The following is a 25616-nucleotide window of genomic DNA, read 5'->3' as shown; positions in this document are numbered from 1 at the left end:
GACTTTGAACTGCATAGCCTACATTCCCTTCCCACTCTAAGACTACTATGTGCTACAACTCTTTGACGAATATTCAATCTCATCAAGAATGGAGGGCACTCCCTCCATGAGTATCCCCTCCTCCAGTCTTGATTGCAAGTCCTCTTATCTTTCTCATCCTAATTACCATTAGTAAAATGGAGTGAACTGCTATCTGGTATGTTTGTCAAAAATGAACACTTGACTTCATAGTCTCATTCTATATAGCATGCCCAGAAATGAGAGAGGCTTTTGAGGTTCTGGGAGAGGACAGGATGGCCAAAAAATCCTAAAGTGCTCATAGTCTTCATTCATTAAAAAAAAGGGGGTCATGCAGTAAGCTAAACCCTACCCCAAAGAGATCAGAGAAAGAGGAAAAGGTCCTGCATATACAAAAATGTTTATAGTACCCAGTTTGTAACAACACAACTGGAAACTCAGGAAATGCCAATTAATTGGGAAATGACTGGATAACTTACAATATATGAACATAGTGGAATACTATCATGCCACAAGAAACAGTGAAGAGACTGGCTTCAGATAAAGCTGGGAAGGCTTATAGGTACTGATACAAAGTAAAGAGTGCTGAACCACGAGATTCATATTTACAATAACGACAATGTTATAAAGACAAACAACTTTGATAGATTTAAGAATTCTGATCAATGATTTGACCAAGTATCATTCTAGAATGCCTATGATGAGACATGATACCTACCTCTTGACAGAGGTGATGGATTTCATGTACAGAATGAGACACACATTTTTGATATGACAAAATGAGAATTTCTTTTTCTTGATTATACATATGTTTTTGTTACCAGGGATTTTTGCTGCCTTTTTTTTTTTTTAAAAAACAAGTACAGAAGGAATTGTGGGAAAGAAAGAAATACTTTTTTCCCCAGTGAGTACAGAACCAAATGCTTGCTAACTGAAAAAAATTTAAATTTTTTTAAAAAGTGAACTCACCCAATTATTCTGGAAAGTAATTTGGAATTGTGCTGAGAAAGTGACCAAATTTTCATACCATTTGACCTAGAGATTCTCCTGTTTGGTGTATGCTCAAAAGAGATCCAAAGTAGATAAATATATAGCCAAATGTTTGTAGCAGTATTTTTGGTAGTAGTAGAGAAATGGAAACAAAGTAGATCCTCCACACTTGGGAAATGGATAATCAAATAGCAGTACAGGAATATGATGGAATGCTATAAGAAACAAAGATGAATGCAATAAGCACATTCAGGAATACGCACAATGAACTGTAAACAATGGAACACCGGGTACACAAGGAGCACCAAAATGGCAAGAACAAAGAACAATCAAAACTTTATTCTGTGAAGCTACAAGTTGGCCCCCAATGAGAAGATAGAAGACTATGTTCTTTGTAAAGGTGGGTAACTACAGGTGCAGAACACTGCATGCAATGTCAATCTTGGTGGACATAGATTGATTTCACTGAATTACTTTTTCTTTGTGGGGTTTTTTTTTTAATTCTTTGTTAAAGGAATGGATTGTTGGATAGGGAACGGAGTACAGATAAAAAGATTTTACAAAAAAGAAATACAGTGAACCAAAGGAAGGAGGCACCAGTCTATTACTGGACTCCATTTGGGGTACCATGCTCAGTACTGAGTATTGCATTTTAGGAGACACAGAGACAAGCTAGACAGCACCCAAAGAGGACAATGAGAATAGAAGAGGGATCTGAAGCCCCACAATGTGAAGAGTGACTGAAGAAACAGGGAAGGTTTGGTTAGGGACATCAGCCCTATCTTCAAGTACTTGAAAGGTTATCATATCAAAGAGGAATTAGACTTGTTTTTCTTGGAATAGGGGCATGGAGGAAGGGGGGAAGTGCTAAGAACAGCAGAAACTGAGGAGGTAAATTTCAGTTTGATAGAAGCTGCATCATAAGGTAGTGAGTCTCTCATTTTGGATAATTTTCCAGTGCCTGGCACCCAGTAAACATCTAATAAATGCTTTTTCATTCATTCAAGTAGATTTTAGAGTAATTCTCTGCTCCGTTATAGGTTAGACTAGATAACCTCTGAGATTTCTTCCAAATCTGAGTGTCCTGAATCCTTAGGATTCTCTCTATTTTCATTCTTCCTTTTAAGTCATGGAGAAACTGAGGCTCCAAACTATCGAAGGACTCAAAGTCCAAGCCCATACCAAAAGAAAAGCCCAGATTAGAAGCCACAATTCTCGGCACTGGTGCCGTGATGAAAGCCATTTTCAACTTTCCAGACGGCTAGATAAACTCTAGCAGCAAGAGCAGACCACCCGAGAACTCAGGCTTTCTAATTATACAACAGAAAACAGAAATAAACCCTTCCCCAAGTGGTTCTGTACAGTGCAGGGACATCATTTACAATAGACAGCTGAAAGTAACAATGCCCCTGATGGGGAAAAAATAAAGAGGAAACAGCAAAAAACCCTAACACACACACAGACACAGACACAGACACACAGACACAGACACACACACACACACACACACACACACACACACACACACACTACAGTATGGGTGTGATGGCCAAAAATGCAGCAAAAATATTAGATGTTGGAACTGAAGCCAGAAATTCTTTCTTCCTTTTCTTTTTTCCTTTTTTTTTATTTCGAAGAGAACTGGGGCTGACAGAGGATAATGAAGGGCATGGGACCCTCTGATGTCTGTGTATGGCACTCAGGGGTGAGTGGCTGACATCGAAGGAGTGCTCTAGGAACTACAGAGAACCAGAGATGGAGGGAGATACACAACAAAGACTGGAGTGATGAGACAGCGGAAAAGTGTAAGGAGATATTCAAAGAATACCAGAAGTGGCAGGGAACTGTGATTATTACAGATCCTTTTGTGTTTTTCCAGGGTGATTTCCTAACAGCAAATAACCTTACAAAGTACCTCACCATGCAAGAGACTCCCAACTTATAAGTGACTTGTGTTTCCAAAGTTAAGTCTGTTAAGTCAGCTGGCTAGGAGCTTGGAAGGCATTTTCCCACAGAAACAATGCTATAAAGTGCTGCTAGGTTTCCAGGTCAGCCCACAAAAGCCAATTTTGCCCATAATATAGCTGAGAATCCAACCACCCTATATAACATTGTTTCCATGGGAAAATCCACCCTGCTTTCCAGATGGGGATGCCAAGAGTGAGGCTCCACCCGACCCCCCATGGTTTCAGCCGGTCTCCCTCCAGTAACAGCCTTGCTCATGACTCTCAGAAGGGGGAGGGGGAGGATGAGGCTTCATCTGGGGAAGGAGATGGGGATTCCAGCAGTTAGGGTGGGTTAGGCAATAGGAGTTTCAGAGGCTGGGTTTAAATGAAGCAGGAAAGGACAGGGTTCAGCGAGGAAGCTGACTCCCAGCTCCTGCAGATGACAGAGACAGAAAACAAAGTGAAAAAAAAATGAGAGGAATTGTATTATGGCAGCTAGGTGGTACAGGGGATAGTGTGATGGGCCTGAACTCAGGAAGACATCATCCTGAGTTCAAATCTGGCTTCAGATACTTATTAACTGTATGACCTTGGTCAAATCACTTCACCCCGTTTACCTCAGTTTCCTCATCTGTAAAATGAGCTAGAGAAGGAAATGGCAAATTAACAAGTGAATAACAACAAAGCATCATATTGGGAAGCGTGCTGGACTTTGAATCAGGAGATCTAGGTTCGAATCTGTCTCCTGATGGTTAGTGGTTATGTGACTATGGGTAAGTCCATTAAGCTCTCTGAGTTTTGGTGTCCTATATCATAGGTGGAAGAGACCCCTTAGACATCATCTAGGCCACCCCCTTCATTTTACACATAAAGGAACCGAGGTCCAGAAAGGTTAACTGACCTGCCCAATGCCATATTTAAAGGACTGAATGAAATGACAGTATGGCAAAAGACCTTAGGCAGCTACCACTGCAACAAATCCATTCATCATAATGGAAAAGATGCACATTCCAAGGTTTTTTTCTTTATCCCAATTTTTTTCCTCAAGAATCGACCCAAATATATTGCCCTACAGAATTCAATATAAGAAAGGTTCATTTCTGAGCCACCCCAAGGGATTTTTTAATATCAAAAACACAGAATATGTTATGACATAGTTTTATCTATAATCTTGTCCTACCAGAAAGGATCACAAGGGCAGGGCTATAACTAGTCAGTAAGAGATTCTCCCTCCCTCCCCCCTCCCCCCCCCCCCCCCCCCCCGCCTCTCTCTCTCTGTCTCTCTGTCTCTCTGTCTCTCTCTCCCCAGGTTCTCAGAACCCCCACATGACCTAGTGGCTGGATCAGGTGGGTATATAGAATATCAGACTTAGAATCAAAAGGTCTGAATTTAAACCCCAGCTTCCTTCTGATGGGAGGCTTCAGCTCTCTTTACCTCAGTTTCCACATCTACAAAATAGGAAGGAAAATACTTGTATTATCTCATTCACAAGATCAAAGCATTAAAATGCTACCTAAATTCAACATCTTTATTAGCCATCCAGGTCCCCCAACTATGTCTGTCCTGAGTCCCCTCCATTTATCAGATTAATGAAAACAGACAACATTGCTCTCTGCCAGCTAATCTGATAAATGAATTTGGAGGAGAGAGCTTACTGCTATGCCCTGTGACCAGGGGCCTGTAATGCTTTAAGCCAAAAGAACGAGTCAGGATGGGAATTTCAGTCTTAGAGGCAGATGAGTAGAAATGGGTGGGCAGGCTGGTCTCTCAGTGGCCTCATGACAAACTATATAGCTCACTCACTTATACAACAGGCTGCCCCTGGATCCGGTACGTATAACACGAAAATTACAAGTCATTCAGCTACCCAGGATCCCACACAATACCACTGAAGTGAGGTATTTACATGGGATCTCAGTCCCTAGGAAAGGATATTTTGAGCACATCTCAGTCTCTGGTTAGCATATACTCAGCCAGCCCAAAGAGCCACAGGTCTGATGGATCTGAATATTATGGGATGAGAAGTCCTTGATTCAAATTCTAACTTAGATATTTACTGCCTGAGAGACTTTGACCAAGTCATTAACATGTGTGTGTGGGTGTGTGCGTGTCTGTTTCTGTGTCTCTGTGTGTGTAAGTAAATGATGAATGGGCCTCAATGGCCTCCTAGAGCCCATGCAGCTCAAGAGCTATGATCCTATGACCCAAGAGCTTGATGAGATTCCGGTTGATAAGTTGCTACAGACAGCACAATCATGCCTTGTTTATTTGTTTGTTTTTCAAGGGGAAGAGGTACTTTTCCTGAACTAAAGAGGGATAGCACAGTGCATGTTCTTGGTTTCTAAAAACAGCAACACTTCTAAATATTTTCTGTGATTGTTCAATTGTTTTCAGTCGTATCTGACTCTTCGTGAGGTTTTATTAGTCGAGATACTACAGTAGCTTAGCATTTCCTTCTCCAACTCATTTTACAGGGGAGGAAACCGAGGCAAACAGGGTAAAGTGCTTTGCCCAGGGTCACGCAGCTAGTAAGTGTCTGGGGCCACATTCAAACTCAGGTCCTCCTGACTCCAAGTACTACTGAACCACTTAGCTGCCCAAAACAATAACAATATCTCTAAATATAACAGTGACAACAATAATAATTTATGTCTCACCTTAAGAATTGCAGGATGCTCTATACACATTATCTCATTAGATCCTCATAATAACCTTCTGGGTAGGTGCTATTATTACCCCCATTTAACAGATGATTAAATTGAAGCTCAGGGAGGTTAAGCAACTTGATGGTCACAAAGCTAATATATATTTGAGGTGGCACTTGAACCCAAGTTTTCCTGGCTCTGAGTCTAGTTCTCTAACTACTTTATCTCTCTCTAGCTACTCTCTGGAACTTGCACTGCTTGAGGTTGGATTGGAACTCAGGTTCTTGTGCCTCTCGGTCCAATTCTGTCTCCACTGAGTCACTTGGCTGCTTTCCAAAGCTTAATGTATAAAAATAAAGTCTTAGTCTCTATTACTGCTACTCATATTTTCACTCTGTTGCCTATTCTGTTATTAAGGAACTGCAAACATGTACAACTACCAATCATTTCCTCATTATTCTGCACAACAAGTAAGAGAGACAAGGAATTATGAAAACTTAATTTAGCAAGAGAATAACAAGGGAGAGAAGAAAAAAAGTTACAAAAAGAATCCAGAGTCAGTGGCTGAGTTAAAATGACAACAGAAATATAATTCCCAATAGGAATACAAGCTCATTTAAGGCAGCCACTATTTCTTCCTTTTCTTTGTATTCCTGGCACCTAGCACACTGTTGTGCACACAATAAGTGTTTAATAAATGCTTCATAAACTGGGGCAAATCCTTTTTTTCCCATTTCCATGTGTTGGTCCTACTGCTCAAATCTCTGTCTCTGTCTCTCTCTTTTTTGAGATTAGTATCTTTGAACACAAGACGATAATTATCAAGGTCATTCCAAGGTGCTGACCAATAGCTGAACAGAAAAGGGTCAGAAGGCTTGGGTTAAGATGCCACTAGCTCCCTGTGTGACCTTAGCCAAGTTACTTAGGATCTAGTTTTCCTCATCTATAAAACTGATATCTTGGATTAGATGATTTTAAGGTCCTTACCAGCTCTATGAGTTCATAAGTCTAATCTTGGCTCTGCCCCCATCTTTAATTGTGTGACCTTAGGGAAGTCATTGCAAAAATGTGGATTAAAAAGTTATGCTGATTTATAAAGTTCTTTCCAGTTCTACAATATTATAATTCTATGAATGTAGGTATATATATATATATATATATATATATATATATATATATATACATATATGTATGTATATTGCATAATGTGTGCATACACATGTGTACATGTGCATACATCATATATAAATATGGGTGCATGTACGTGCATGTGCATGTATGTTTATGTATATATACATATATATGTATGTATATGCATTTATGTGTGTGTGTGTGTGTGTGTGTGTGTATCAGAGACAAAGAAAAACTGAGATAGAGATGAGACTGGGAGTGGTGTACATTTGGGATAAAAATCTGATTTTATTAGTACAAGGAAATTCCAAGTGTGAGATGATTTATCCCTTACAATCTTACAAAGATGCCAGAGCAACGAGGTTGAATGACATTTATTGGATCACATAGTCATTATGTGTCCAGGGTAGGACTTGATCCTGGATCTTCCTGACAGTTCTCTAACAATTATGACACACTGTTCCTCTGACCTATGTATGTATGTATGTATGTTTGTTCCTATGCATAAAATTATCTAACCAACTTTAGGGGATGGGTAGCACACATGGATACCAGTATATCCCAGCAAGATTATCTGGATAATCTAAGCAAAAACTCAGCTTAAGCATGAAATCTTTGCACAATTGTTAGTAGACACTGCGGTAGTGACAATAATTAAGAATCTCTGATGGATGAGTTCTCTCTTTCTTTCTTTAGGTGTCTCAGAAGACTGGACTCAAATTGAAGAAGATCTAGTTTTGAAACTCATCTCTGATAGTAGGTGTCTGCCTGGTAAGTTACCTCATCTCTCTGGCCTTCTATTTCCTCATCTGTAACAACAATAACTGTAGTTACTGTACAGGGTTGGTATGAGGCTCCAGTGAGATTAAATGACAGTGTAGGAAAAGAGTTTACAAACTTAAAAAGCTCTGTAGAAATATCAGTGATGATGACTGCTTTTGTTTTTCAAGTATTCATCATACTCTAATTGGTATTAGGATTATTTGTGTCCCTGTTGCTCTCTCTTACTAGGCAGTAAGCTCCCGGAGGTCAGGCAGTGATACTATTTCACTAGTTCAGGATGTAAATGACCCTATAATTTTCTCGTGATATCAATGCTAGGCAAAAGGTCAATAGAGAATCCATTGCCTTTTATAACCTTTCCTGTGGGTCTTTGGTGACACTGTGGGGTCTTCTATTAATTTGCCAAACACTATGGTGAATTTCCCCATCCTTCAGTCACTCAGGAGGTAAATGGTAAATTCTAGTCAAGCTTCTCTACAAATCTACTCTACTCTCAGTCTTCACAGGCACTCTCAGGGAAAAAAAAAAAGAAACGTCAACCCTTGGCATAAGCCACTGTCCTGCTGCTCACACTGGCACTTGGCTCTCTACCATTTATCAAGTTTGACACCATTTGCATTTCTTAGAAATGTTCTCTCTCTCTCTAATAGTTCATTTACACATTTTTATTTTTGTTTTGCTCTGAGAACATGTGCAGAGACAATCCATTCCCAAACAATCAATAAAAAATACCTTCTATGTGCCATCATTCATTCAAGAAACATGGGTACAATAAAATGGGCAGCAAACCTTTCCTTCCCTTTGTCCCACAGGCATGGAAGCCCCATTACCACATGATACATCAGACAGTTAAATATCTAAAAATTCATCTTTAATTAAGAGCATTAGATCCAAGTTAGACACCATTACATATCATAGGAGAAGTGGATGAGTTAGCTTCTAAGGGCTCTAATTCAATTAGGACACAGTGAGTGACACTTGCATGGGAAAGGTTAATTGGGGTCACCAGAACGTAATAATTCCTTACCTAACCAGTCATTAAACTTCTTAACCTCTGAGGGCAGTCCCAGCTCGGTGAAATCGCCTGTGTGGAGAAGGATGTCCCCATAAGGCATCTGGATGCCATCTGTTCTGGAGTGTGTGTCTGAGACGCAGACAAACCGTGTGTGGCCCGCTGGTTTTGGAGTATCATATGGGATAGGGTCGACCCTGAAGCAGACATAACAGATCCCACAAGAGTTAAATGCATTTGAACCCTCATACGTATTATCACAAACAAATATTGATCAATATCAGGGTGCACACTCAGAGTGCTTGGCTATCACAGGAGGGGAAACATTTGATGTCAAGGAGAGTTTGTCACTTGTCATCAACCCACCCAATCAAATTTACAAAGACTTACCTGGCAGGAAAGACTTAGGTGGAGAAAATGCATACAGTAAGATGGGGCCATCGAACACAAAACCAGGTGATTAAGAATACTGAACTGCCACTGTCGTAATCAAAGTTAAGGCATTCCCTTATGATTTATTTTCAAATTGATCTTACAATTCCTTATGACACAAGAAAGTTGTTTATTCTTACTTCAAAATGTATAAATTAACCAAGTAAATAATCGATAGAGTGGAGTCTAAGAATCTTAAACCAACTGAGGGGTGAGAGTAGCTCCCCAGTCCGGGAAACAATAAAAAAAACAAGGAACTCCTTCCCATTGTTGATAGTCAACTGAAATCCCATCTTCCTATTTCAGTCACAAAGTAGCATAGGGTGCCTGATCCCAAAGTAAGTGGCCTAAAAAAATCTTTGTTATCTAGAATTAGCAGAATAGATGACCCCAAGGAAGCAGTGTGGTTTAAGAAAAACAACCCTAGGTTTCATACCAGAAGACCTGGGTTCAATTCTAGTTTTGCCATTAACTTACCCTTTGAGCTCAGGCAACTCACTAAATGTTCCCTCATCTATAAAATGAAAGAGTTGGCCTAGATCATTTCTGAGCTGTCTTCCAATACTAAATTTCTGATTTTAATTATCTTTTGGTTACTATGACATTGGTAAGTGCATTTGGAAGAGAATTAATTTTTTTTAAATGTTATTGAGTCATTTCAGTCATGTCTGACTCTTAATGACCTCATTTGGGGTTTTCTAGGCAAAAGATACTGGAATGGTTTACCACATCTTACTTCAGCTCATTTTACAGATGAGGAAACTGAGGCAAACTGGATTAAATGACTTCCCCAAGGTCACACACCTAAAAAGTGTGTGTTTTATGACAAACAGATACCTACCAATATCTAAGCATCAAGAGAAAGTTTTAGAGACAACCCACTCATGCACAGTGGAATTACACCAGCCGTGAGATGAAAATGCAAAACTCCCAGCCCAAATTTAGAAAATGAAACAACATCCAGGCTTCAGAGTTGGAAAGCAACAAAATGTTCTAAATTAGCTTAGTGGTACAATGGCAATCAGACTTTTCCAGCACCTGGCATTGATCATGCCTAGTATTTTCTACCATAGGTAAGGATGCTTTGGAGGAATCAAGCAACTTCTGTTCACTTTTAAGATAAGAATACCCATTTACTTGGGCTCACATGGGGAAAAGGGATGAAGAATTTATAAAGGTATAAAGAAAAGGTCAGGAGAAGAGCAAATACTCAACAGGACAGTTAGAATGGAGAAGGATACATCAGTAGCAACATTTCCTAAGAGACTGGAGCATCCCCGTGTTACACACTGAAGCAGTAGCATCAAGAAATTACATGCACATTATACTGATACCTTTTTGCTTTCTTCTTTTTGAAAACTATATTCTTAAAGAAATAATCCTATTTTTTATTTGTTTCTTTGCAAAATCAAGCTAAACCACCCAAAGAAAGCTTCTGGTTAGCAATCTGCAGGTGTTTCTACATTTCTCTGACTGTTACATAGCTTCTCACTGCCAAAAAATAAAATAACGAGCAGATTGCATGATTATATGGCACATCGACCTGGTTATCGCTGTGGGTCTAATTGGAAACTCAAAAAGAAATTTTAACTTCAACCTACAATTAATGGATTTTTCCCATGAGAGTAAGAAATTAATAACACTGTTACCACGGAGAAAATTCACTAATCCACTGAGATACCACCAGCAACCTGGGGAGAACTGTGATGATATGCAGTTGGGCTTTTTTATTTGGCTCCATCCTTTCCATTACGGACCGTAAATTGAAATTTTTGAGAAATATATTGCAAAGTAAATATGGAGTCTCAGTGGTTAGAAGCTTATCAACACCTCCTGTCTCCTATGACTGGTTTCCCTGGACAGCAAAAGAAACAAATGCCTGCTTCCACTGCAGAGACACACTTTTGTCATTCTGCAAGCATCTCTGAGCCAAAAAGCAGGGAGTTCAACCTTTGGCGTTATTACAGTTTGTGCTTCCCACAACGATGTCCCCAAAGATGTGGATGATGATGAAAAAAAACAGTCAAAAACAGAAACTCTTTGAAATATGTTGCTCTGTGTGTGGCATTACATAGCTAAGACACTTGGATGTGCTTGGCATCTTATGGACAAAGTCCTGATTTCTCCTGTGTTTCTGCTGGCTATTTCAGCTCATTCTCAAATCCAGCCACACTCAGCAAATCATTTTGGCTGTGGCTAAACTCCCTAGGGAGCCCATCACAATCTGTCATGGGGACATCATTACTAGCATTTGGAATTCATCACCCAGAAGAAAGAGACTAAAATAACCCTCTTACTACCAAAATCTCCTCATCCTAGGAAGCTGCCTGGTTCAGGTGACCAAATTACTTGGCTTCTTCCTTATTCTCTTCTAAATTCCACATTAGGCATAAACAACTTGGTGAGTCAAGTGCAAAGGACTAGTCAGTATCTGCTCGGATGCTTTTTTTCTCATCTGTAAAATGAAAGGGTTAGACAAGATGGCCTCTGAGGTCCCTTAAACTGGCACCAGTTCTTGAATTCTCAATTAAATAATGGTCATATTCTAATGTGAAGAGCCAATACTGGATAACATTCTATCTTGGGGAAGGGGAGAGGAAGGAAGAAAGAGGGAGAGAAAATTTGAACTCAAAAGTTTGTGGAACTGAATGTTGTAAACTAAAATAAATAAACAAAATTTAAAAAATGAAAATAAGAAAAAAAATAATAGTCATATCAAAAGGTAATGAAAAGAGCATCAATGGGCAAAAATCTTTTTCTTCCGTTAGGTGCAGAGTGAGAAACCACGTCAATGAGGCAGGAAAGTGGACGGACGTGCAGAGAAGTCATGGTACCAACGACACTGACATCACTTGGTAAAACAGAAAGCATCAGTACCTGAGAGGGAGAGATGTTAGGAGAGTCAAATAACCTTTCTGGGCTTTAGCTTCCTCATTTGTAAAACAGAAAATGCAGTAGTTGGACCTCAAAGGTCTTTGGATGATAGGATGATCAATTTAAAACTGGAAGCAACTTTAAAGGGCATCTACTCTCACCCTGTCATTTAAGTGATTAAGATCTGAGGCTCAAAGATCATGTTAGGATCATAGATCTAGAGTAGAGAGGGATCTCTGAGGCCATCTAGTCTAACCTCTTTGTTTTACAGATGAGGAAAACGAGACCAGGGAAGTTAAGTGACTTGCCTATGGTTAAGCAGATGGTATCTGACGGTGGACTTGAATCTAGGTTCTCTCACTGGCCATCGGGCACTCTTTTCCCTGCACTACACTGTACCTTTAAAGGTCCTTTCCCAGCTTTAAATCTAGGATTTTATTATCCAAGATGGAGGAACTGTAGGTGAGAGAGAGAGAGAGAGAGAGAGAGAGAGAGAGAGAGAGAGAGAGAGAGAGAGAGAGAGAGAAAGAGAGAGAGAGAGAGAGAGAGAGAGAGAGAGAATGCTAGAAAGTAAAAGTAGGGTTGGATGAATAGCATTGGAAAATAAGGAGAAAGGCTGAAAAAAGTAAACAAAGATGAAATACAGACAATGGAAAGAAGGGTCCACCACCTTTCATTCCACTGAATGATGTACTAAAGGCAAGCAACAATTCTCACACATCAGCACAGGTGAGTAGTACCAAAGGGCAGGATGACAAAACTACACCTTACAGTCTAAGGGGAGGCAGAAGAGCATGTCCTGCCTCAAGGTAGAAGTGACAATCAAGGGATGTCCAAGAAAGTGGACAAACTTTTTGGGGGATGAGACGACTGAGGCAACCCCAAGTGAAGGATATGCTCTGGGATGAGATGTTCTCCCACAGACACTGCTGAAATGAGGGACACGTTGGGGAACCCTCTCATCACTATTTATAACCCAGATTTTCTAACTCATAGTTTTTAATGTTCTTCACACTATCCCACACTACCTCCTTCATACCCACTCATTTTGACTTTCTTAAATTATATAATTACCATATTACCATAATTAACTAATAGTACTACTAATATAAGTAATACTAATTACTAATATAAGTATATTATAGTATAATTATAGTATATGTAATATATGATCATTAATACTAATCAGTAATACAACTAATAATAATTACTCTGTTCCTATATTAACAGTATTCTTATTACTACTATTAAATACAAATACAATCCATCAAACTTTCTTTGCAGTATTGATATATAAGTAAATTAATTTCAATACATAAGATATAAATTTCCACTCACTCCCTCTAAACCTGTCCAGTAGGAGTCTTTCTTGGTCTATCCATTCCTCTTCACTTTTTCTCCTAGTTGGTCTTGGGTCTTGCATATTTTGTGGTTCTGGCTCTGCACTTTTCACTTTCCAGCAATTCATAAAGTTCTTTCCAGATTTCTTTGTACTCCTCACTTGTCGATCTTAATTGCATTACGGCATTCCATTCATTCCATTAACTGACTACAATTTATGCAATCACTCCTCTATTGTTGGACAGTTAGGTCATTTCCCAGCTTTTTATCTTAGCTGCCAATGCATACCCAGTTCCTTGTCATAAGGAAAAGACCAACAGATCTCAATGCCAGCAGATGAATCATGTAAATTTTGGCAGCAGAGTTTAGTATAGGGGGATTCTTGGAAACAGTGAACAGTGACCAATATGTCAAAAATCTCATGCTTGTGGGATACAGAGCAAAAATAAACCTGCTACAAAGGAGGCTACACTCCCAAACTAATTGAGTTTAAGTCTAATGAACTTAGACTTAGCAGGGCTTAGTGGATGGAGCTTTGGGCTTGGAGTCAGGAGGGCTGAGCTACAATCTCACCTCTGTTCTACTTGTGTGACCTTAATCAAGTCATCACAGGATCATGGGCCTAGAGCTGAAAAGCAACTGAGAGACCACCTAAGCCAATTTCTCCATTTTACAGATGAGGAAAATGAGCCCCAGAAAAATGAACTGGCTTGCCTATAGCCAAGCAAGCTGCAGAGTGAGACTCAAACTCGAGTTCTCCTATTCCAAAACAGGAACTGTTTTGGACTGACTGGGCAAGTCTTAGAAGGTTGGGATCTGCCCTGTCCCACCCTAGGAATTCCCTATGTAACCTAAAATAGAAGGGATGAGCTAGGCTGGGAAGGAGAGAAGCCTAATTTGAAAAAATGAATAAGCTAGACAGAATTATAAATATATATATGTATATATTTTTAAAATGTAGTCTTGAGCACTTAACAATAACAAATACCTTGAATAAACTACTTCTATAGTGTTTCTAATTAAAACATTTTTAGAAAAGAGAATTCTTGTAAAAAGTAGGTAAAGCAGGTTAAACAGGGAATGTGGCATAATGTAAGGAGCTAGGAACAAAAGCCAAGGAAGCCCTGATTCTAGGCCCTTCGCTCAACCCCTCCATTGTGTGACCTTCAAGGAAGTCAGTTCCCTTCTCTGGGCCTCTGTTTCCCAATGTGTAAAATGGGGTAGGGAGCAATATGGAGATGACCTCTAAACTTCCTCCTGTAATAGCTGATACATATAGTGCTTACTGTCTCCTAAGCACAGTGCTGTAGTAACAACATTACGTGCATTTAGCTTAGTAATATGGTGAGGTCTTTAAAAATAACCAGTCTCTATTATAAGATAGTATGTGTGTGAGACAGAGACAGACGCAGACACACGAGGGAGAGAGAAGAGGAGAGGAGAGAAAGAAAAGAGGAAAGAGAAAGAAAAGGAAGGGGAGAGAGAGAAGAGGAGAGAGGAAGGAGAGAGAGAGAAGGGGGAAAAGAGAAAAGAGAAGACAGAGGAGACAGACAGAGAAAAGGGGAGAAACAGACAGACATACAGAGGGAGAGACAGAGAGAGAGAAAGAGGAAAAGATGCTGACTTTGGAGTCACAGGACCTTTAGGTTCAAATCCTATAAAACTTGGCTGCCACTTCTGATGGAAAGCATTTCTCTTTGATTAATACTCTAAAGGTCTCCTGAAATTATCCTGTACTCTCTTAACTGTGTAAAGTGTAGCATTTGCCTACCCCCCCCCCATTAGAATATAATTCCTGCCTTGAGGGCACACACTGGTTTCCATGTTGTATTTGTATTCCTAGCATCTTGTATGGTGCTTTACACATAACTTAGCCCTTAATAAATGCTTATTGAATTATCCCCTTGCATCTCCCCTAGACCTCTGCATTCTTCTTCATGGAGAGTGCAAAGGTCATCCTATTTAGAGCAGAAAAGGGCCTTTGGAGATCATCTGGGCTAAGTGCCTCATTTTTACAAAACATATTTCCATTGTCTGTTCACCCTATAAACTCATCACAAAACTGGCACTGGGTAACACAGTAGGACCTTGAATCATACAGCATCAGAAACAGTGAGAGCCAAAAGTAACCTTGGAGATAAATGATCAAAGGAATTCTTAGCTTTTGAGGTGTCATGTCCCCTCTAGTGGTCTGGGGAAGCCTATGGGCCCCTTCAGAGACCAATGCTTAAAAATTTCTGAATGAAATGCTAAATCCCAGTAGGAGATTAGTGAAAATAAAGATAGAATTCATTTTTCTCATCCAAGTTTTCCCATCCAAAACCCCTGGAATCTATTCATAGAGTCCCCGCAGGTAGGTGGACCCCAGATTAATGACTCCTGGTCTAGTCCAACTCTATTGATGGTCCACAGATAAGGAAACTGAGGCTCAGAGTCACTCAGCTAGAAAGTATCAGAGCTGCAAACTGCATCCCGCAGCCTTTAACTAAAAATTCTTAACCCCATCGAAATGATCACAAAATCCACATCAATGAAAAGTAAATTGGTGGGATTTTAGTCTAACAGAACAGAAGCTGCAAAGTAGGGCATATTTTTTTTTTGCAAGCAAAAATGTTGCCATAGGCCCATTAAGCACAGTAAACCAAAAATTAAGCATGACTGCGTGCCTTAATAAAAATGTTTTAAGAAAGGGAGATCATTTCCTCCTCTGACGAGAATGCTGAGCTAGTTAAATGCTGCTAGTTTAGACTGGAGAGTCCGGAACAGTAACAGCGCTGACATATGGTAAGTGAGCATAAAAGACTCATATGTATAAAAATACTCATATTCGTCGCAAGAGGAGTACTGTACCTTCTTTTAACTGATGAACTGAAATATCAACACTATTCCATTTCCAACTAATTACAGCTAACAAAGCCCACTGCTCTGGGTCTCTGCCTTCCATTTTTTCAGAGAACAAAGTGCAGCGTGACATTCAATGAATATTAAGTGGTAACAATTTAATTCTGGTAGCGCTGTATCTAATATGAATTCCTGAGCCCCACTTAGCTCTAGTCTATGGGATTTCACGGAGCAAAATGTAAGTGTACCTGGCACAGGCGTCACTGAAACCTCTTGGAGGTATCTTTGTTGGTCATAAATGACAGGCTAGAGTCCTGCCATTCAGGATGGATTCTTGTCTTCCTCTCCTGCTGAGCCAACCAAATGGATTAGCTTAAGTTCCTGCTTTGCTCATGTATTCATGCAAACGTACTCTTCAACACTGATTCCTTCACATTTCTTCATTCACATTAATTCAATAACAATCGCCAACATTTACACAGCATTGTAAGATCTGCAAAGCACTTCACATGTTATCTTATTTGATCCTCATGACTTATCTTTGTTCCCATTTTACAGGTGAAGTAGTTAAGACTGAGAGAAGTTAAATGATTTGCCCTGGGTTGCATAGCTAGTATCTAAAGAAGGATGTAAGGTCCCTTTCTGTAAAAACCATGAGACATCACAAAAGGGAGGGAGGCAGAGTGACAAATGGATCAAAAGTTTCATTTGGAGTTAGAGGCTCTGCCTCTAGCCAAGAATGTGTGACCTTGGCTGAGTCACTTCCTTCTCTTTTTTCATTTGTGAAACTAGAAAGTAGAACCCAATGACTCTTTAAATCCTTTATGCTCTAAGTCTATGGTCCTTTGAACTGAAAAGAAAGAAACAGTGATAGGGCAGAAGCCTGAGAGAAGGCTCTTGGGAAGAAGTGAATGGTTAGATGGACTAAGTATTTAAACTAGGAAGAGAAAGGCAGAAAGAAATTATTGGGAGATGAAAAAAATCTAGCTAAGTCACCAAACTGGAGGGATGGAATTAGATAGGCTCTCGTCCTAGCTCTGACACTCATGAGACAAGGGACTTCAAGCAAGGCATTTCATCCCTCTATGGTTCTATTTCTTTATGCGCAAAATGGAGGATGATGCCTACACTCTATGCCAAAGGATGGGTCAGAGGAAAGTCAGTTAGAACTGGGGCTTAATAGCTGTATTCTTACTAGGGACCATATTCAGAAAGTGGTCTTTTGAAAGGTATGTTTATCTTCAACTGATCCCATCCCAACAGAAAGAAAAAAGTGGAGTCACTCAAAATGGCAAGGATTAGGAACCTTGAATTTGGATAAGCAGAATGAAAAAAAAAAGAAATTTTTTACCAAGGAGGGCCTGACTTACTTGTCATTCCCTCCTTTCTAACTAAACACCAAATTTTTAAAAAGTTAATGTCTCCCGTAATTGGAAAAAATAAAATATTGTTTACTGAAATAAAATAAAAGGATATCCAAAACTACAACCAAAGAAACCAAAAAGTTAATGTCTCTAAAACAGCAGCTACTCAACTCTTTCTTTCTTTTTCTTCCTTCCTTCCTTCCTTCCTTCCTTCCTTCCTTCCTTCCTTCCTTCCTTCCTTCCTCGCTTCCTTCCTCCCTCCCTCCCCCCCTCCCTCCCTTCCTTCCTTCCTTCCTTCCTTCTTTCCTTTCTCCCTTTCCATTCCTGACTTCCCTCATCTTCTCTTCTGTGTCTGTTGGTCTGTTCATTTCTCTCTTTCACCTGACTGGTGATTTCATTGATGTCAGGAACTCCCTTTGATGAAGGTCCCTCTACGGATGCATGTAGTAATTCTGCAATTAATAAATAGTCTTAAGAAAATAGCCTGGGGGCACTTACAAGGTTATGATCTTGCCTTATGTTATGCAAGCAGAATCTGTGTATGACACAGGACTTGAACCCAGGTCTTCTGACTCTGTGCAGAAGTTCTTAGTCCTTTTTGTATGCTGGAACCCTTTGGCAGTAGGATGATATCCATGGAGCCCTTTTCAGAATCATGTATTTAAATGCATAAAATAACGTACACAGCTATCAAAGAAACTAATTATATTGAAATAGTTATCTATATCTGGTCTATATCCATATCTATTGTAATCTATCAATCTTGATCTAGATATATGCCTATATGTACACATACACACACACACACACATGCATTTAAGTTCAAGAACCCCTAACCTAGGCTCTAAACTGTCTCTCTGAAAATAGAATTTCATAACTTTGCAACCAATTACAAGTGTATAATATTTCTAGGAGGGTTTTGGAGTCAGTTGCCATCAGTGTCTGAAAAGCCATTGTCAAATTGTGGTGCAAGTATTTTCATCTTAGAACTCTGCAATCAGGACTCAATTTCCTGTTTTATTTTGTTGATTTCTGCACTGAAGGAAGTGTGAATAATGCAGATTAAACTTAAAAGCAGGTGGGCAACATTTTCCCCCTGAAATCCTCCTGGTTAAACCCCTCCAGTGCTCTATAAATGTCCCTAGAGCTTATCAGGAGTGTGGTAGAAGGCTCAGGGAATGAGGTCATCACCAGCCTGGAGGCCTGGTGACTGGAGACTAATAGCAATAATAGTTATTATTCTAATAACTTGCCTTTACATAGCATCTTAAGATCTGCAAAGTGCTTTGCATCTAGCACCTCACTAGAGCTTCACTCTATCCCGGTCATCTAGTATTAAATAACTTCGCATTGCTAAGACTACTTTAAATAGTGTTGTAGATCGAGATAATAGAGATAGCTGGAGAGACAACCATAGAGCTAGGTGGAAAGTGATCATATCTCCATACAGATGCACACATATATGTACTTACAGAGAGAATAAATACAGATAAATACAAAAGAGTTTGGAGGGAGGGGATCCCAAGGGATCAGGAAGGGTTTGTGCTTCAAGAGCCAGAAGGCCCCTCATGAGCCTTCTAGTATGATTCCTTCATTTTACACCTAAGGAACCTGGGGCCCCAAATCTCCAAGTTGTTCAGAGTCAGAGGAGGTATCTGACCCTTCCTGGTTACACAGCTTCCCTCCCAGTAGAGTCTAAGCTTCCTGAGAGCAGAAGCAAACTAAGTTTCTGGACACACAGTAGATGCTTAAGAAATACTGACTGAACTGAATTCAGGGAGATAGTTTCAGGTATTCATCCCTTCAGGCTGTCTCCTCTCCTGCCCTCCCCAACCCTCTTCCTGGAATAGCTGGTTAAAACCTCCTTACAGACTCCTCAGATTCAACAGAACTACCAACTATCTGTAACCTCCCACCTTTCAGCAAAGTACTTGGGTGGGGGTGACTCTATTTCCCTCCCTTTCCGTATGAAGCAAGGGGGATCAAGCAGTTATAGAAGCTGGTCCAATGCTTTGAGTACTGATGCAGTTTCTCAAGGGACTTGCCTAAGTGAGAAGTGGAACCCTAATTCCAGCTGTGGTCTCAGAGGGCCCCTTCTGAATATGCCTTTTTCAAAACCATTGTGAATGTTTAACAATGTGAAATTACATTCTCTAGGGTACCAAGCTATCTTACAGGGATGGCTGCAAAGGATGAGCTTTGTAAACCTTATAGCTATTTATAATTATGAGTTATTACTTATTTTCTACTCAATCACATCCCTGATTTAAATGGAAATGTTTAACACATCCCTCCCACCCCCCCAGTGGGCTTGAATTGCCAGGGGACACAATTTTCAAACTTGCCGAGGGCATCCAGATGCTCTCTCATCAAGGTAGGTTTTGTTTCATTTTGTTATGGTCTAAATTTATTACCAGAGAGTATCCTGGGAGCACCGAGAAGGTACAAGATGTACCCAGTGTCAAACATCAGAGGCAAGACTCAAACCCAGAACTTCTTGGGTAAATTGAGGCTGGCCATCTATCCACTATGTTTCTCTTCAGAAAAGTCATGGGATTATAGATTTAGAGCAGAAAGGGACCCTAGAGGTTTTCTAATTCTACCTCCGGATTGTACAGGTAAGGAAACTGAGGCCCAGGGAGTTAAAGTGATTTAGGAGTTACAGGTTTATAGGTTTAAAATCTGAAGAAAACTAAGAAGCTATCTACTCCAACCCCTTTATCTATATATAATATAACATAACACAACAGATATAATTAATCTATTACATCAGTTATTTATTTTGGCAAATGACAATGAGATCCAGAAAAGTTAGGTGACTTGACCAAGCTCAAAGAGCCAGGATTCTATCCAGTCTTCTAATTCCAAATCAGGGAGGTTTCCATTCCCCACCAGCCCCCATGCCTCCAAATGAGTCCTTTGAGGCCAATTCTGAAAGAGAGGAACAATGTCTCTTGGACTGCATTTTTTAGATAACTTAGCTCTCCCACCTTCTTCCTCAGCCCCCAATAAAAATAACCTGAATGTGAGGGCATTTAAACCATAGCACATTCCTGTTTGTGAAATACAAATGTGTCCTGTTCTTTACAAAAGCCAGACCAGGGGATGAGAGGTGAATGAAATCAGTGCACTTGGCTCAAGGCGGGGGCTCTGATTTTTCTCTCCCTCTGTTGCTTGAGAAAGTTATAATTAAAGTTTAAAATAGTCATAATCTTGCTTTATTTCCTAATCCACTAACTTTTTTTTTTTAAAGAATAAAATTGGTCTGAAACTGGACACAGTCTTATTGTTAAAGGATGAGGGTATGTGGGTATAGGCGATGTGTTAATATACATGGAGGGGTACATGTGAAGGGAGGGGCTGTTAAAACAGAAACCAGGCAAGGAACCAACACCCCTAGCTTTTGGCCAACAGATGATGGAATGAGCAAGGTGGTAAAGTCCAAACATATAGCCTTGTTTGACTGGATACCTTTACACTACATTCCTAATGACTCCAGAGTCTGAGAAGCTATGCTCTAAGGTGACTGCTGAAGGCACGCAGGCCTTGTGAATAGATGATGTTAGATTGGTACAGACTAGGGCTCAGCTCTTTAGAGATGCCATGGTTCTTACAGAAAAAGCAGAGATAGGAGGAGGGCTAAGGAAGGGTCACTAAGGTGGATAACCCCTGCCATTTGACAGGGATGAGCCATGGAAGAAATTATCATGTCTCTCCTACCTCCCAATGTCACATAGCCAGTATGTTCTCAGGAGCAAGATTCGAACCCAGGTCTTACTGATGCTGTGGTCAGTCATCTATCTGCTGAGTCATGCTGTTTCTCAAAAAAATTTATAGAATCACAGATTTAGAGTCTAAAGGGACCCTACAAGTCACTTAGTCTGAACTCCAGATTTGACTGGCAAGGAAATTGAGGTCTGGAGAGTTAAAGTGACTTAGGAATTATAGGAATATAGATTTTAAGTGTGTATAACAGGAATGAGGAAGGATCCAGCAGCTTTCTCACCTTCTGTTATGAACAAAGCAAAATGGTAACAAGTGTTCCTTCCTCCGTAGGATCAGACCTTGGAGCTGAAGAGTTGGGAGGAAAGGCTGGCAACCTTTCTAAAGTGGCTGCCAAGATGCTGACTCCTTTTCCCCTGGCAGATTGGAAGGTGAGGGGTAAAAATAATCTGTACCAGGCAAGGATTCACTTTTCAGAAGTGTTGCCAACCCTTGCATTCCAACAATGAGAGATTCATTTGTGTCAATAAGCTCTTTTCAAGAACTGTAAGCATGATGAGGCAAGCCTATCTTGGTCATTCACATTTTAGTATGAATTACTTCTGTAACAAATGGACTCACAGGATCATAGATCCGGAAGAGAGCTCACAAGTCACTGCCTCTATGTCCAATACCTTCATTTCATATATGAAGAAACTGAGGACTAGGGAAGTTAAATGACTTGACCAGATTCACATAAGTAGTTCATGTCACATTCAGGGCCAATCTCCAGTCATCCTGATGACTGGATGGGTCACTGCACCCAGATGGCTCAGGCGGAGAAAGTGAGGTTGGTTACCTTGCATAGCCCTCCCTCATTCAAAACAAAATCAAGTGCCAATCATGTTATCATTCCTCTGCTGTCATGGCCTTCTTCAAAAACAAAGGAGAAACACAACAATAACAACCTCATGTCACATTTGAACTCAGATCCTTGGACTCTAGAAACTAGTACTCCTATCAGACTGTGAACATTTTGAGAGGAGGGAATGTTTGGTTTTATTTCTTTGAGGGTTAGGTTTTTTGTTTGTTTTTCCTTTCTTTGTATCTCCAGTACCTAGCATAAAGCATGGCGAACAATAAGCACTTAATAGATACTTGTTCATCTGACCTGACTTTCTACTGTGCCTAGAAGAGTTTTAGTTTAACTTAGTTCCCCATCTTTCCCACTTCTTAACTGAGGTCAACTACTGCTAAAATACGAGACCTCTGGCTGCAGAGGTGTGGGGATGAGGAGGTATAATTATGGAGTAGGTGGCCCCTTGGAGACCCTAGGAGAGCCAGGCATTGCTTGATGACAATCTATGGGTACCAAAGAGTCGGGAGACAGGAAGAAAAAGAGGAGTCAAAGAAGGAAGGGAAATTAGAGGAGGTCAAAGACAAACTTGGTATATTTTGCTATTTCGCCTGTGGTGCTGGTGGTGCCTTGGATTGACTTGGTAGACTAATCTTTAATAAACATTTGGTCAGAAGGTCAGGTAGGAGAAGCACACCCCCTGGAACTTGCAACTCAGAAAATATAAGCTCTTCTGTTCTCCTGTCTTCCACACATGAGCACAGGCCAGAGTTAAGTGCATACCTCAACAAAGTCTTCTCAATGATCTCACTCTTAACCTAAAGGCATAACCCTCCTCCTGGGATAGGATGCAATTCAATCTCCGGAAAAGCTTGGGGCTGGCTGGCTCGTGATTAGAGCCTGCAAATCATGTGGATCTGTGAATAGCCCTGCTATGCTTTCTCTCTTCAAGCTCCTTTCACAGGGGACCCAGCCCAGCTTTCTTTCTTGACTCGTTCTAAGCAAACCCAACTCCTAATGGGAAAGCCCCAAGTCCCCATTTCCACTCACTACAGTTAATGACATTGTCCTCAATCTGTTCTCTGGCTCTCTCTGGACTGACCCAGTGGATCTGGAGAGCCTTTGATTCCTTCCAGAGAGCTGTATGTTAATTAATCACCCACAGCAGTCTTATAAGGTAAGTAGGGAAGATAACGTTAGTCCCATGTGAAGGATGAAGAGACAGGGAGATCCAAAATAGGTTAAATGATTGGACCAAACCAACCCACAGTTATGGACTTGGACTGCAACCTGACATGGGAGTGCCATACATAGGATGGAAGAGTACTGGCTCTGGAGCCAGAGGGTCTCGGCTTAATTCTCACCCATGATGTTACTTGTCTGACCTTGGGAAAGTCATTAAACCTTCCAGGGTCTCAGCTTCTTTATCTGTAAAAGGGGTTAGACTAATCTGGAGTTCTTAATCTTTTTTTGTGTGTGTCAAGGACCCCTTATGTTGGGAGTCAGGTGAGGTCTATGGAACCCTTCTCAGAATAATGTTTTCTAATGCATAAAATAAAAAATACAGGATTATAAAGAAAATCAATTATGTTAAAATGCAGTGATCAAAATATGTTAAAAGAGCAAAAACAAATTCACAAGTTCTGATTCAAAACTAGTCTAAATGGACGCAATGGTCCCTTCTTGATGTTAGTCCATGACTTTATGATTCCTCATGCCAAGTCTGGTGCTCATTTCACTACCCTAACCTGACATGCACATATGGTGTTGATTCTTTATAGGGCTCTAAAGATAGTGTGCATTAAAAAAAAAAACTCAGACGTGATTTCACTGACATAGGGAATGCCTTACACCAGCGTAGATGTATACCTGTTCTACAAATTACAGTCTTAGAGAGCTGCTTGGGGCACAGAGAGATTAAGAAAGTTGCTTATGGTCACCTAGTCTGCATGTGAAAGAGGCAAGATTCGAACCCTGGCCTTCCATGTTCCAGCTAATTAGTCATTACACCATACTTTTTCTCAAAGTAAAAAGATACTGATGAGACTTTGGTTTCATAAACTGTTTTTGTGATTGTTGCTTTCCTCCTTTTTTTCTTCACTGTGGAAAATGCCCAAATAACATCTGGATTAATCAAGAAAACTGAGATTTCTTTTTCCCCCTGAAGTATACAATATTTCCCTGGTAGGTGTTCTTCTTTACTGACTCAGATCAAATTTCCAGTCAGGGTGATTGTCTTTTCCTGACTTCTCTGCCAAGTAGGAATCTACCCCCTTGTCAGGGGGTCTTCCTCTATAACTCTATTTTTGTTAAATATGTATCCTACATCCAAACAGTGGCCAAATCTTCCTCTCATAATATATGTGATATATGCCCCCTTCTCTCCTTTGACCCTGCTAACACCCTGGTGTGGGCCTTTATCACTTGCTGGTGTGTCTCCCTGCCTCAAAACTTTCCCCCTTCCAGTTCATTATCCAGCGATCTGCCAATTTGATATTTAAATTCAGGTATGACCATATCATCCCCTTATGCAATAAACTGCAATGTCTTCCTCCAGTGACTCAAATATAAAATCCTCTATTTGGCTTTCAAAGCCCTATCCCCCATCTGCCTTTCCAGTTTTCTCACACCTTACCCCTTTACCATACTCTGTGATCCAGGGACAATGGCCTTCCTGCATCTCCCCATACCCTTGTTTCCCTGGCTGCTCCCATACCTGAAATTCTCCACTTGCTCCTCTCAACCCCCGGCTCCCTGCCTTCTATAGGAAGCCTTTTCCAGTCCTCCTGAGATTCCCCTGGATTTCTCTTGCATGTAATTTGCTCATACCCAGTTTTTTGCACATGGTGGTCCCCATTAGACTATAAGCTCCCTGAAAACAAGGACTATGTTGTGAGTCTAGTTTTTGTCTTTCTCTTTATTTTCTTTTTACCTTTCATTATACCTCCAGTGTTTAGACCAATGCCTGGCCCATATAGGAGGGCATACAAAATGCCAGTTGACTGATCAACTGCCAATCAGAAGGATTAATATAATCAAAGAAGTTGCTTGTTTGCCGCAACATCTAGAACGATAAGTAATCAGACAAGACATTCCCTGACCTTTGAGAAATTATGTCCTTTATGAACTCAAAGAATGTGAAGGAGGTGGGGACCGTATGAATACCAGAATTCCTAGTAATTGACCCAAACAATCATCACAAATCTCTGCCTGGACCAGAACTGCTGGTTTCAGACATTTCAAGAACATGGGCTCTGAGTGAGAAGAGGAAGATTCAAATACTGCTTCCAACATTTTCTACTTGTATGACCTTTGGGTGAGTCATTTTTTCACCTCAGTTTCCTCATCTGGAAAATAAGCTGGTTAAACTAGAAGATCTAAGAAGTTCCCTTCCTGTCCTAGGTCCAAGATGTCATGATCCTAAGTGGTCTCATAAGACCGAGCCATAACCAGGGCTGGGCCAGCAGGGCTTTGCTCTAGCATGTCAAAAGCACTTTCCAAGGTTGAGCTTCATCCTCCTGGTGGTAAAACCCAATTTCCAACAGGTCAGTTCCCCACCCAACCCCAACTGTTGCTTCAGGAACAAAAAGTATATTGTTACATCTGTAATAAAGAGAACTCCATCCAATTACTGTATCCAGACTTACACTTCACCTTGTCAACAGAATTCCCCAAACCCG

General features: G+C 40.4%; 1 protein-coding gene across 2 annotated transcripts in view; it reads right to left on the bottom strand.

Annotated features, from left to right (window-relative positions):
• MPPED2 (metallophosphoesterase domain containing 2) overlaps positions 1-25616 on the bottom strand; it is a 206411-nt gene that overhangs the window by 134680 nt on the left and 46115 nt on the right. For both annotated transcript variants that reach the window (XM_072619262.1, XM_072619263.1), the window contains exon 3: positions 8542-8723. In XM_072619262.1, the coding sequence (XP_072475363.1) occupies positions 8542-8723 (182 nt within the window). The remainder of the gene's footprint in view (positions 1-8541; positions 8724-25616) is intronic.

Source organism: Notamacropus eugenii, chromosome 6 (assembly GCF_028372415.1).
Source record: "Notamacropus eugenii isolate mMacEug1 chromosome 6, mMacEug1.pri_v2, whole genome shotgun sequence".
NCBI classification, from domain to species: Eukaryota; Metazoa; Chordata; class Mammalia; order Diprotodontia; family Macropodidae; genus Notamacropus; species Notamacropus eugenii.
This window is presented reverse-complemented; position numbering and strand designations above follow the sequence as displayed.